The 15,206-nt window shown below is 38.6% G+C and overlaps 1 protein-coding gene across 1 annotated transcript in view; it reads left to right on the forward strand.

Annotated features, from left to right (window-relative positions):
• The window catches only part of NAPEPLD (N-acyl phosphatidylethanolamine phospholipase D), a 35,423-nt gene that overhangs the window by 3,462 nt on the left and 16,755 nt on the right, over positions 1–15,206 (forward strand). Inside the window, exon 2 of the mRNA XM_008592313.1 lies at positions 11,953–12,262. Coding sequence (XP_008590535.1) covers positions 11,963–12,262 — 300 coding nt within the window. The 5' untranslated portion in view covers positions 11,953–11,962. The remainder of the gene's footprint in view (positions 1–11,952; positions 12,263–15,206) is intronic.

Genomic DNA, 15,206 nt, shown 5'->3' on the forward strand with positions numbered 1-15,206 from the left:
CAGCCAGTGAGCGGCCGGTCTGTATGTGGGATCCGAACCCTCGGCGGGAGCGCCGCCGCGCTTCCCAAGCGGCGCACTGTAGCAGTGCGCCACCGGGCCGGCCCTCAAATTCCTTTTTTTAAACTTGAAACCAAACTGAGTAAAATGCCCCACATGAGGTGAAATGTGTCATTTAACTTCCCATGCTGACCATATACTCTTTTGGTTCTAAGTTTTCTAAGCATAATTAAGGGAGCATGGCTAATAGACAGTTCAGGCTTGATCACCAGCCAGAGCTAGACCCTTGGAACTTCATGTAACTCTCTGGCCTGACTTGCTTTACCTGTAAAGTCAAGGGGTTACATAAGCGATGACTTTTGTCATAGAAATTTCACATTGGAAGGGACCTTGGAGCATATGTACCCAGTACAACCTCTTTACTTGCAGATTTCCTGTTTCTACCCTTAGAAGAGTTTAGCCTATCATGGTGCCTCAACACTGAAATGTCAAAATTAGGCTTTGCCACCCTTTAACAGAGATGAGATACTTTAAAATTCTTGGGTGAAAGTTGATTCCTTTTTCTATCTTTCCTCATACAGTGTCTCAGTTTTACATGTTGACAAAATGGACATTGTGTATAAATGTACGTGTACTGTTTGAAGCCTGTTTTTTAACTGGGTGAATCTTAATGCTGGTGCACATATTGATTATCATTGCAATGAAGAATTTGACCTAATAAACTTTTGATATTCTTAGCAACAGTTTCTTGGTTAAACATACATATTTATACTTGTGTATTTTGTATGTACTTCTTTCGGTTAGAGCTTTCTAATTCCTTTTTGCTTTGCAGCCCAAATATCTTAAAATCATACTTTATAATGTTTCATCTCCAATTTAGTATAAACTGCCCACACTTTTATAAATTTTGTGGAAGACATAACTATGCATTTATATGGTACCCTGAGACCTAGAATGATTGATCCTCCAGGTTCAATGTTAACATGGAAAATTCCCAGGCAAACCAGATGTACTCATAACTGAAGGTGTCTCTTTATGGGACTTCACAATTTTTCCCAGTTAGAAGGATAAAATGCTAGGTGGTTATATGCTGGATGAACTCAGACACCTTTTCAAAGCAAGGAAAATATCTTCAAGGCACCATGTATATTTTGGTATCTGTGGGGGTCCTTGAACCAATCCCCTGCCAATACCGAGGGATGACTGTATTTCCTTTTTTTTTGGCTTGGCTTCCTGGGAGCACAGGTGAATTTGTAGCTCAGATGGAATAAGTATAAGTCTGTGACCTATCAAACTTTGTTCTTAGCAATATAGTCTTTCAGTCCTAGTACTGTGTAGCAGTCTTTCTAACTTGGAGTTCTGGACAGGCAGGAAGAGTAGGCTTGATGGTAGGCAGCTGCCAGGCTAGCATAGATTTGGGGGTACCAGAAAGTTCCTTTGGTCATTCCCAAGTACCTGTCCTATTTTTGCGCCAATGACTAATGTTTTAAAGTAGTGGTTCTCAACCCTGCCCTGTATATCAGAATCACCCATAGAGCTTTTAAAAAATACCTGGGGAACACCCCTCCCCTCCCCTCCCCTAACATTTTCATTCAATTGCCTCATGTCTAGTTTAAAAAGCTCCACAGGTGAATTGTGATGTGCAGTATTAGGACTCACAGATTTAAGGCTTTGTACCCAGCTGGACTGGAAATGCTCTGGGGAGGATTGGCACGTTTCAGTCACATAATGGAGATCAGATCCTTTCAAGATTTTTTTTGTTTTGTTTTTTTGGTGGCTGGCCAGTACGGGGATCTGTACTCTTGACGTTGGTGTCATAACACCACATTCTAACCAAGTGAGCTAACCAGTCCATCCCAGATCCTTTCTTGACAACCTGTTTTGACTTGGAAAGAGGACGTGGGAAGAACTCTGATATTAGTAGAGTCACTTGGGTAGGAGAGGCAAGACACCAGATTGCTTTAGTGGCAAACTTGGTTACTCATGATTTATCTAGAGCTGGCCTTGCTTGCCTGCTTTGCCTGCTCCTGTTATGGGAAATTTTTCCTTTCAGCAAAAGAACCTCATTAACTGGGGCTTCAAGCCCTGGAGAAAGTGCTGGGTCTAGATGTGACCACCATTAGTATTGTGAGTTGGCAATTTTCACTCCAGGGTGGTCAGTGAGGGGAGAGGGATGGGGTGGGGCAGAGAGGATTTTTATCTTCAGAACCACAAGACTGTCAAGGTTTATGACAGCCTCCTGGTGAATCCAGAGTGTTTAATAGGAATCCTGCAGAGAGTTATCATTTTATATTTGTTTTAAGAGTTGTCTGAATTCCAGGAAGACCAGGCTTTTTCTTATTCAAATATAGGAACAAAAGAACATTCCAGAGTTGATTCTATTTCAGTTTATTCATGCTGTTGCCCTCAGCCCCTCATCTCATTAGTGTAGAAATTTAAAAATGGTTATATATGTCCCACTCACCCTTATTAAACAGTGTTTAGAACATAATAAAACAGTAGTTTACAATTATTGAGGGCTTATTATGTGCCAGGTACTGGGCTAAGAATGATGAAACTAGGCTTAGAAAGAATGGTGGGGGGAAAGTTGGGAAGTAATTATTTTAAAATGTTTTTAACTCCTTGTGCCCCTTTTCCTGGTAATGTGATTTTTTTTTGATAATGTGGATTTTCCTGATAATGTGGTTTTTCCTGTAAACGGTTCAAGTATATTTTAATTATATTCATTTTTTATATGCTTTTATAGTTTACTACATACTTCCTGCTATTCTTAAACAGAGGGTACTGAGTTGAACTCAGATTTCAGAGTCTCTTTGAACCTCAAAACTATTAGTTGACCTTTTGGGGATGTCTCTAGGCCTTGCTCTAAGCCTGTTGTTACACTGTGCTGAGTCGTCAGGAGTTGCCTGGACAGGGCTGACCCCAGTAGTGAAGCCTCCATTGTTTTTTTTTTTTTTTTTTGGTCATTTACCCTTTTCTCACAAAGGATGGGCCACACATGATATCCAGAGCAGAATAATATGCCCGCCCTTCTGCCAAATTCTTTCATAAGTGAATCAGGGGCTCGAGTAACCTCTGCAGTGACTTTCTTGCTTTCCATCACTCTACCTTGACGTCAGGGCTGTTTAACTTGTTGACTGCATTCAGAACGTTCGAGCCTTTTGAGCATCATTGACCCCATGGATCACGGGGCTGTCTCTGTCAGTGTGAACCACTCAGCACATAACGAGTATTCCTCACTATTTTGAGAATTTGGACCAGTGTGTTTTGGAAATGTTTTATTCTGAAGACTATACCATTTTCATTATTCAGAGCTGACACTTCTGTAAACATGACTTAAGCCAGAATCTGTATGGTTGCTTGTGATTTTTCTCCCTAATGGATTTTGAATCTCTGAAGGTCAGGGGCTCATATTCCCCACAGCACCTGGAGAGCCAGAACTTAAAGCAGACATTTAAACAATGTTTGTTAAATATGACTTTACAAATGCTTTAAATAGAGACCCTTCCAGATTATATCTGAACCCTTAAACATTTGGAAGTCTAAAGGTTGTTTGCATCATATTTGTCATGAAATATCTTCTGAAATATAATTTCATGCTCTTGTTACCAGACTATGGGGTCCATCTCTTGGAGAGCACAGAACTGCCAAGACAGGGCAGGAGGAAAAGGCTTTATTACTTGCAAGTAAGGAGAGCACTGGGGATTGCTCCCAAAGCCATGTCTCACAGAACAAGGAAAAGGGATTGTCTCCTATAGCCAAAGCCCCCATCTAACTTCCTGCCCAGGTTCTCATTGAGGTCCTCTCAGGTAAATGAATGATACAGCTTTTTCAATTTGGATTGGTTGACTATGGGACATAGTTCATTGGTCAGTTCTTTTTTTTTTTTTTTTTAAAAAGATGACCGGTAAGGGGATCTTAACCCTCGACTTGGTGTTGTCAGCACCACGCTCACCCAGTGAGCGAACTGGCCATCCCTATATGGGATCCGAACCCGTGGCCTTGGTGTTATCAGCACCGCACTCTACCGAGTGAGCCACAGGCCGGCCCCATTGGTCAGTTCTGAAGCCAAATTTGCATTTGGACCCGGGAAGAAATGTGGTTTTTGGGAACTGGAGACCTCAGGAAGTTGTCACGTGGGCTAAGCCTTGAGCCCTTGGCTAGAACAGGTTACAGTCCATAGGTGGTGAATTGAGACTTCCTGCCGTGGCTGACTCATGACATATAGCAGGGACAGGTACAAGTGGAGATCCCAGCTACTCTTTGGGTGTAGATTTATCAAGGTTCATCTCTGGGGCCCATATTTCACTTTCAGCTGAAGTATTTTGAGGGCAGTCTAGTATTTCATGGTTCACGGCTTCCTGCCACCCCCCTGCAAGAACAGAAACTCAGAACAAAGGGTTATGACTGGTTCGCTTCCTGTTTCAGACCTTTTAGTGGCCGCGAGCACCTGGACATTTAGGAGACCCTGGACCCTAGGTTACACTCTGAGTAACTTCCTGGTTTACCAGATAAACCTGTGAAATTACACTTTCTTCAGCAGATATCTTTGCTGTTCTCAGGTGAAAATACTTAGCTTATCCCTTGGCAGTCCAGCCTGCAGTAAGTGGCCAGACCTGAGCGACTGTAGCTGGGAACTTCCATTGAGGGAATGGAAACTGGGAAGGGTGGGCCAAGGCTGAGTTAGAGGGGACAGCTCTTTGGTGGTCTGAGCTGGCTCTTAGGTGCAGCTAAAGACTTAGAATTTTAGAGGTGAACGGGGCCTTAGAGTCCTCTTATTTGCTGATGAATGAAAGTGAGTCTCAGCCATATAAAGTGACTTTTTAAAGGACACAGAATTCAGTAGAATAAAAGTTAGAACCAGAACTGAAGTCAGAAAGAAGTAAACTGTTGCACTATTTTCCTCTTACCCCATCCTTTCTATCCAGGGGCTACGAAGACATGTTTCTCAATTGCTTTTCTTTATGCGTTATGCTTTAAACAGAAAGCTTTTCTTTTTGCATAATTGGTTATGGGACAGAGACAGCAAAGACAGAGTAGCCACATTTGGAAGCATACATATTGTTAAAATCTTGGCTTAAGCAATAGGAAGTGAACATTTAAGGTCAATCTAGCATATTTAGGATACATTTTCAAGTTTCATAGGCATCAGCTTAGACTTTCTTCCTCATCTTCCCCCAACTTTTTCAGTTAAATAATTCTGTGTATCATTTAGATATTATTGATTATATCAAAAATGAATCTGCACTTTGTGTTTGGTATTATTTTTAAGGTAATAAAGAAGTGACAACCGCTGGCTTGTTAGCTCAGTTGGTTAAAGTGTGGTGCTGATAACACCAAGGTCCAGGGTTCAATCCCTGTACCAGCCAGCTGCCACCTCCCCAAAAAAAGAGGTGGTAACTATATCATTTCAATAAATATTATTTTATGCATGCTTTCTAACTTTGCGGTAATATGATATTGTAATTTGATCATTGTAAGGATACTGTAGATGGTATTTTAAGATGGGTTTTGTTCTTAAACTGGCTGTTTATCTTGTTTTATTGTTTCTAATTCGAACCTAAGCTTTGCTTTCTTATTTTCTTATTTTTATAGAAAAAAACTCTTATTGTAGAGCTAGCACCTAGAGTGTTTATATATTTTGGTGACTTAAAATCTGTTAATAAACTGTGAAATTACTTGTAGTTCAATATATTGAATTTTGTCTAATAGCTAAGAATTTTCAAAGCCTTTGGTAACCTATGGTCCTTGACTTTTGTAGTCCTTGACTACTTTTGAAAGAAAACATGTTCTCAAATTTGTATTCCAAAGAGTTTAATTGTGTTTTGCATTCATTCCTCTCAAATCTCTGTATTCTGAGTTTTATATGCTTTTTGGTTAGTTAACATTTCTTTGTGTATTATTTGTCAAGGTAATTTTATATGTATAATCAGATGAGCACATTATGAGACAAATTTGAAGTTTGTTTTTTTTAACAGGTAAATAGTTGTTTTTATGAAGGATAAAAAATGTACTTTTATAGCCTTTTGTTACATAAAATTATTATTATTATTATTATTTTTATTTTTTTTTTTTAAAGATGACCGGTAAGGGGATCTTAACCCTTGACTTGGTGTTGTCAGCACCACACTCACCCAGTGAGCAAACCGGCCATCCCTATATGGGATCCGAACCCGTGGCCTTGGTGTTATCAGCACCGCACTCTCCCGAGTGAGCCACAGGCCGGCCCCGTTACATAAAATTATTAAGGAAAGAAAAATAAAATTTTTTTAGCAATCTAGCTTTTTAAATCTATCTGAAATTCTAGAGTGTTATGTCTTTCACCTGAAAAGCAACTCAATTGGATCAAAATGTCCTATTTATCATATATTCTTTACTCTTCAACTGAATATAACTTATAGTTATAATAACAATTTGCATTTATATAGCACTTTGAAGGACTAACCCATGGTGTCGTTTGCTCATTACAGACCTTCAAGGAGATATTTAGGAGTTACCATCGTCCTTTAACGGATGAGTAAGCCCAAGTTTAGAGAGGTTGAGTTACACCCCGAAGCTAACACCTCTAGTTAATGGTAGTTCTGTTTTCCTGACTCCCAACTAATGTTCCTTCCACTCTTGGGAAGAGAAATTCCTTGGTGAGATATATAGATTTATATTATACGTACGTATATCTAAATGTATATTATGTATATACATTAATTATATTTTTTATTCCATAATTGTTCTTAAAAGTTGTCACTACTTATGTTTAGTGTGCTCCTAGGTGCTGTACATTAAGCTTTCTATTTGCCTTGTTTTTCTTTAGCTTCTTAGCAAAACTGATTGTTAAGTCAGTACAGTGAGTTAAAAATGCAATTCGGTGATAACAAACAATGCAGTACTTTCTTTGTTGAAGTATGTTGTACACATAACCCCCACAGAACATTCTCCCTGTTATTATCTGGTGTATTTCCCATGTTTGGACAGATCTACCCTCCCACTGGGTCTCCTAAGTGCCCGTGGGGATCATCAACAGTCTAGTCTGAAATCTTATTAAAGGTGAAGAATGGGCACAGTTTAATTTTACCCTACTGAAGCCCTTTGCAGACATTTCAGTGAATTGAAATAGTTTCATTAGTTATGTAGGATTGTATTAAAATGACCCTTCTCTTCAATAAAGATAAGGAGAACAAATATAAAACTGTAAATTTAGTGTTATTTAGTCAGAGATATCTGAAAATACGAGTCTGGATACTTTCCAGATTTCATGTCAGCATCTTTGTTGTTATGTAATGGACAGTCACTCGATTAGTATTTATTAAATATCTCCTCTAGGAATGTTGACTTGCTACTTCATAATTTATGAGTATGTTGAAATCCCAAACATATGTAGTTCTATTTTGATTTTTCTTTAATTTTTTAAATGATAAAGCAGTACATTCATTTCTAGGCAGTTGGCAAATCTTAAATGTCAAAGAAAGAAAGTATGAAACATTTGCTTTTAAAATAGAGAATTCTTGTTTTTTGAAAGCATTTTACCCACATATACCATTATTGAAGTAAAATATTTGTACTTGGCTGACTTGTCTTCACCAAATGTCAGAGCTTAGATCTCTCCTTGATTAGAGACATAGGGGTAAGTCTTTCTGCTATTAAATAGGCAATTAATCCTCAAAGAAATGTAGAGAATGTACTTGATAATTACTAGATGAAATTTATGTTGTTCTTTTTATAATAAATTGTTCTTTAAAAAAGAGTATTTATATTCTATATTTATCAGTTGTTACAGGGCTTTGTTACCTTTAAATTTGCTTTTGGGGGCCAGCCCGTGGCTCACTCGGGAGAGTGTGGTGCTGATAACACTAAGGCCACGGGTTCGGATCCCATATAGAGATGACCAGTTAGCTCACTGGGTGAGCGTGGTGCTGACAACACTAAGTCAAGGATTAAGATCCCCTTACCGGTCATCTTTAAAAAAAAAAAAAAAGTTTTCCTTCTGTATTCTAGCTTTCTAGTCCAAATTTACCTGTTTTGTATGTTATAACTAACTGTTGTTCATAGAGGAAAGAAGGGTCAGCAAACTAATTATGCTTCTGATCATATTTAATCACCAAGACTCATGTTTTCATATATATTCCAACATATATACAGGGTACTTCACAAAGTTTTGCGGAAAAATGGAATTGAGTATAATACAAAATCTTTCCTCAAACTTTTTAAAGACCCCTTGTATTTCTATACATAAAATGCTGTATTTCATTAATTTCAAGGCGGATATTATATTCACATTTGAACACCACTCATATCCAGATTGTCAGGGTCCAGGCTTTTACATGCTTCTGCCCCTTCCTGTCATTTCATTTATAGTGCATCATGTGAAATGATGCTTCATTGTGTCACCGTTTCGTGTGGCTTGAACATCTTTCATGCTAATGGCATAATCCTGTGAATATCCATTTCCACACACTCCCTCTTTCTACCCCAGGGATATTAAAAATCATGTCAGAGGCCCTGTGGTGGCAGTCAGTGGCCTTGAAGTGGGAGCATGATGCATCTAAGGAAGTAGTTTAAGGCTGTGTGTTTGGAGCAGAGGAGAGAGTGGGTAGGGCTAGAAACACACATCCTCAGGAACCATTTACTGACCTTTGCCCTCATTCTGTGAGCAAAGGGAACCCTTTGGAGGTTTTGCCTTTTTGTTTGTATCAGAATTGCCTTTAAAAAGAACACTCCCAAAGACTGGATTTTGTGTGTGGGGGCGGAGGGTGTGTTAGGAGAGGATGGCTGTTGGTAGAGAGACCTGTTGCCATGGGTTGAATGGGGTTCATGAAAGCCTAAATGGATAGAGGTAAGAAAATGAAGGTAGTGTGAACAGACAACTTTGAAAAACCTTACTGTCTAGGGAGAAAACAGATCACTGAACTCATTTTTTACTTTCATGTTACTTTCCAGGCCTCTCTGTTCTCTCACTCTCACTTTTAACACCCCCAAAGCAGCCTGGATCCCAGGGTTGTCCTTTCCATCGGATGTCAGTGAGTACTTCCTCTGGGATTTTTGCTTCCCCAAGATCTCAGGCTCACTCGGTCAGAAATCCACCTTGATGAGCGGTGCCGCTGTTTCTGACTCTTCCCACTTTGTTGCCCACCCTCCTCCCCCACAACCAGCCCTACAGAGTGTCTGAAATTTGCAACCGTCCAAATACTCTCAAGTCTTAATGGTTCAAATTCTTCATTGTCTCTTTGATTTATTCTGGTTTTTCTCTTTTTACTGTCACTGCCTCATCATCTTCTGACTGGGCTGTTGTTCCACCTCTGAGTGCTTCAGTTAAAAAAATAGGGATTGTAATACAGGTTCCTACCTGTATTACAAGGTTTGCTAGGAGCATTAATTTAAATGAAATGTGTGGAACCTGTAGCATGAGTGCTTCGGTATTAGTGGGTGTTCTAGATGTCTTCTGTTTTCTACTCACGAATCCATCTCCCTGGCTCCAGTTTTTAGCAACTCCCTTTCATTTTTTATCCTGCTCCCAGAGTTGTGTTCCTTAAATACACTGCTTTTTAAGCACCTTCAGTTTTTCCCCATTACCTACAGTGTAGCCAGACCTCCTTAACTTGGCAGTCCAGGCTCACAGTGTAATCCCATCCTTCACAGTCCAATCCTTTCTACCTTTATAGTTTTGACTCTCACAAGCCTTCCTTGCTTCTTATGTCTCAGCTACATTGACTACTGGATGTTGTCCAAAAAATCTATTTTGACTTTGTTTTTGTGGTCTTTGGATGAGTGCCTTTTTTTACTTTCTCCTTATCCCCTGATTGACAGTAAATCAAAATTTTATTAATATATTTGATAGAATTATTACATATGTATATGTATATAACAAATATATGTATCTCATAAGCTTTTTATCATTACAAGGCGTAGCATGAGGTCAGCTCTACCATCTTTTAGATATATTATCTTGTTGGTAAGTAACTTAAACTCTCTAAACATGTGCATTTTCATCTGTTAAATGAAGTGGGGTTTTAATGGATGCTCATTGTTTCTGCCCTTTGTAAAGGCCTTGGCTTGAACTTAATTATAACCCAGAAAAAGTGATTCTATGAGAACTGAGATAACTCACCCAGATCACTGCTTTGTTTTTTGTTTTTTGTTTTTTTTGGTGTCTGGCAGGTATGGGGATCCAAACCCTTGACCTTGGTGTTATAACACTGTGCTCTGACCAACTGAGCTAACCGGCCAGTCCCCCCCCCAGATCAATTTTAAGTTCTAACTTAAAGAATTTAGATGCATGATTAGTTAACAGAATTAGAGTGAAAGGAATTAGTGTGAGTGCCAAGCACTTTATGTACGTTTGTCATTTAATCCTTTGAAACCTCCACAGGTAAGTAGGTACTTTACAGGTGAGAAAATTGAGGATTAGAAAGGTTATTTGCCAGAGATATAAAGCTATCAAGCTCTCCCACAAACAGCAATGGCTGATCGACAGTGTGTGCTTTAGCTTTTGTCAGTTGTGGTTTCTTTTCTTCATAGTGATTATTCTCCAGACTGTAGACTATTTACTCTAGACAGTGTGGAAAAAAAGTTTTGGTTCAGCATACGTGTTATCCTGGGGTTTGTGTGCTTTCCCTTTCTCTCCTGGACAGTATTTCTATTTAAACTTCATTGTACCCATAAAAATAATATTTGGTTTTCTGTTATTGTGTTTTATTTTCCTAGGGTTATAAAGTAAGTTATGTGTGTGCACTGTATTTAATTAAACAGAAAGCAAATGTTTAACAGAACAGGAAAGACATGAAATTCATGGCAGCTAAATGCATACTCTTATTGCATTATTTATCACTTTTATGTCTGGAGTCCTGTATTTTTCCAAGTCAAGGATCTCTGTGCTTTGAGTTAAGCAGTAGTGGTGGTTATAGAGGTAGTAGCAATAATAACAAGATCAGCGGCAACAGCTAACACTGAGCTATTATGTGCACTACTGTATGTGTCTTACTATATTTCTAAGTGCTTTACTTGTATTAGCTTTTTTAATCCTTTCAATAACCCTTGGAGATAGGTAATATCATTCTCTCCATTTTATAAATGAAGAAATCGAGGCATAGAAAGGGAAAGAAACTTGCCCAAGGTCACATAGCTAGGATATATACTGTGCCGACTTGACAGTTCTAAATCTGAATTAATTTGAATTTATATCGTTAATCAGTTAAAAACATTATTATTATTTATTTTTGTCTTTTAAAAGATGACCAGTAAGGGGATCTTAACCCTTGACTTGTTGTTGTCAGCATCACGCTCTCCCAAGTGAGCTAACTGGCCATCCCTATATAGGGATCCGAACCTGTGCCTTGGTGCTATCAGCACCACACTCTCCCAAGTGAACCACGGGCTGGCCCTTAAAGACATTATTGAAATATCTTCCAATTAATGTGTTGCTATCTTTTTTCCTGGGAATTGGAGGACTCACTGCACTTTCTAGGGGCATTGGTAACAGATTATCTTCAATGCCAAAATGACTAGGTCTGGTGGGGTTATATATAAATCACTTGAATTACTGAAATACACTCAAGGAGCTAAAGCAATCCTTCCTATATGCTGACAATAATACTTTGAAAATGTAGGTATGAAAATACTACAGATTCATGCAGATGCTGTAATTCTACAGAATGTCATTGAAATTGAAAATTGTATATGTTAAGTACATATACATAGCTGGGGAAATATGTCATTTTAGATTACAGCAGATAAGGGATTTTTGAAGCGTTTGGCAGTTATGCTACTAGGTAAATCAAACACCTTTTCTATTTAGTAAGCAGTACTATTGTATTCTAAAATTGCATTTTTCAGGAAGAAAGTTTGAGCTAATAGAAACATTTTTATAAGTTTGGAGAAATTTGTATTGGGTAAGAAATAATGCTATGTAATATATTTTAATGCCTTTATATTAAACTCAGTATTTTTTCCCCTTCTTTTTTTTAGTTCTTCACCAATGAACATGGATGAAAATGAAAGCAACCAGTCCCTGATGCCAAGCAACCTATATCCTAAAGAAGCAGTAAGAAAACGCCAAAATTCAGCACGAAATTCTGGAGGAAGTGATTCTTCTAGGTTTTCCAGGAAAAGCTTCAAACTGGATTACAGACTAGAGGAAGATGTGACTAAGTCAAAGAAAGGAAAAGATGGAAGATTTGTTAACCCTTGGCCAACATGGAAAAATCCCTCTATTCCAAATGTTCTCAGATGGCTAATAATGGAGAAAGATCACAGCAGTGTTCCATCTTCTAAAGAGGTAGTGCTTGGCTTTTTTGAGTGCTTCGTATTTACTCTTAATACATATTTTACTTAGCTTTGCTGTGAATTGTAGTACGATATTCAAGTTAGTTAGTTGAATCCTTTTATATAAGGTGATGCTGGAGATGCAGCAGGTTCTTGGATTTCCTGAGGGAAGAACCCCATTGAAAATCCACAGTAACTCCAAGTCCACACAGCAGTGTCACATTCACACTCAAAGTTTATTGCAAAGCCAAAGTACATGCAGGAGAATGCACGGGCATCCTCGCGTTCTGTGAACTCTTAGGGAAGGGTTTATACGTTGTTCTAGGATGGGGGTGTTTCTCTATCTTAACTAAGGGGAGGAATATTTAAGAAAAAGGGGGAGGGAAAGGGGTTTGGGTGTCTTTTTTGCCTGAGCGAGCTCTTTTCTAAGAATCAAGGAAAAAGGGGGCTTTTTGGTGCTTTGTGGTTTTGTTTCTTGCTCAGAAAACTACAAGGCTCTGAAGAAGGGCAAACTGATTGGTATCTTGGTGAAGCTGCTGTTTGTTTGCTCAGCCTGAATATCCATGAGCAGCCTCCCTAGGGCGAGTCCCTGTTCTATCATCCTTAAAGGTGTAGGAGTAAGTTCTGAGGAGATAAAATGAATATGTGTAACCCATGCCTTCAAATTCATAGTTCAGCAGCAAAGTACATGTATTTATAACTAACTCTGATCTGGTGGCAGCTAGAGATAGGAACAGAGTGCTTTAGAGGTGCAAGAAAGGAAGTGATTGATGCTGTCGGGTAGAGTTGGAGATGGCTTCATAGAGGAGGTGATATTTAAGCTGGGCCTTGAAAACTGAGAAGTACTTTGATAGTGGTTTTTCAGGTCAGTATGGCATGAACGATGGTCACAAAGGTAAGAACGTGTTCCAGAAAGAAAGAACCTGCTGTATTTGGAATGTGGATTATGAGAGTTAAGGCATGGCCTAGAATGCTTGGCTTTTATTGCTTGGGTACAGTTGCCAAACCTGTAACAAGAATCTTCAGATGACTTTCCAGACTTTTAAAATTTGACTGTAGGTTACTAGCCTTTAAATGTGCTAATTTTACTTAGGTGAAACTTACTAACATTTGGCATAAAGATAGTTAGATGAATGAGATTGGTTCCCAATTGCAGTAGCACCTTTTTTTCCTTTCTCCTTTTTTCCTTTCTACCCCCACCCCAATCTTCCTTGGCCTGTCCTCCTCACCAGCCCCTGTCCTGCCATACTTTGTGGGAAGTTGAGAGATAAGGAGCCTGACCTGAGTGAGGTTGGGATGAAAAGAGAGGCAGCATCCCTGAAGGCTTGGTCTGCAGTGGGAAGAGGCAGGAAGGTGTGGGGGTGAGGCTGGTTGATAGTATTGGGTGTTGGTGTTGGTATTAGATCTACATTCGTGTCCATTTATCTTCAAAGGATATGGGATTGAAAACCTGATATCACTTTGATGCTAGGGAATGTTCTTTAGTATTAATGCTAGTTACCAGAATTGTTTAATATTTTTTAGCACTTTTTTAGAATGAGGGAGGACATTAATAGATAAAACCTTACATGTTTTCTTCTTTGAAGATGGGACCAAGGAACAAGAAAGGTAGTTTTTCTTTCTCTCTCTCTCTCTCTCTCTTTTTTCTCCGGAGAAACCAATATGAAGAGAAACATCGAATCAAGTTGTGAAGAGGAGGGTTAGGGCAGAAAGCCAGGGGTAAATTACCTCCTGGTTTGTAAGCCACAGCTTCTAAAAATATAGAGGTTAGTAATGGTGTCTTTAGTTTTGTTTTATTTCAAAGAGTAAATGGCCATGTGAAGGCGGATACATCTCTCCATTCTAGTGATTTGAGAGATATTGTAGAAACTGGGTTGAAACTCGGAGGACTCAACAGACCGGTGGTTCTTAAGTTCTTTTGTATACTGGCCTGTTTTGAGAATCTGTTGAAAACTGTGGACCCTCTTCTTATAGGAATATACACATGCAAATAAATACATTACTATTTGTTATAATTTCAGGGCATTCTCAAGCCCTTGGACCCTCTCAAGCCTGTCTATTAACTCATGCATTTATTTAGCGAGTATTTATTGAGCACTTGCTATGTATTGCACAGACTGTTTTATGTGCTTTAAATATAAAGCAAATTTTAAAAAAAATGACAAAGGACACATTATGTCTCAGTATGAGACACTGCATAAAAACAAATTCAGCATCACATAAAAGAAGAGAGATGGCACCTTTGCACTATTCCAATTTATATTTTATTTCTAATATCTTACCTGCAAGGGTACTTAAAGTTTGTAGAAAAATAGAGTTAAAAGTTAATATGAATCTTTCCACGAACTTTTTGAAGATGCCCTTGTATTTCTTGTTTCCTTCTTGTTTCCAGTGAAAGCCCAGAACTAGATTAAATGATTGTTGACTTCTCTTATTTTCATAGATAACAGTAACTCACTCTGTGTGCCCTTTAAATAAATTGCCAAAATGATTAACTGTTACTAACTCCCAAATTAGTGAGAGAATTTTACATTTTTCAAAAAAACATATTAAGGGGCCTGCCCCGTGGCTCACTCGGGAGAGTGTGGCGCTGGTAGTGCCGAGGCCGCAGGTTAGGATCGGATCCTATGTAGGGATGGCCGGTGCGCTCACTGGCTGAGCGTGGTGCGGACCGCACCCTGCCGAGGGTTGCGATCCCTTTACCGGTCAAAAAAAAAAAATATTAAGAACTATGTGAAGAATACCTTTTTAGATCATTGGGTAGACTCAGAATTTAATCAGATTTCTGGAAGTTCTTTTTGTTAGACATTGGGAACCTAGACTTTAGTAAATAAACCACAACTTCAAATTAGTTTTTTGGAAGGAGACAGAATATATTATCTATAGGATAATTATTATATATTATGCTATTTATATCATATTACGTTATAGTATATTGTATGTATTTAGGTATATAA

This window comes from Galeopterus variegatus, unplaced genomic scaffold (assembly GCF_000696425.1).
Source record: "Galeopterus variegatus unplaced genomic scaffold, G_variegatus-3.0.2 Scaffold153, whole genome shotgun sequence".
NCBI classification, from domain to species: Eukaryota; Metazoa; Chordata; class Mammalia; order Dermoptera; family Cynocephalidae; genus Galeopterus; species Galeopterus variegatus.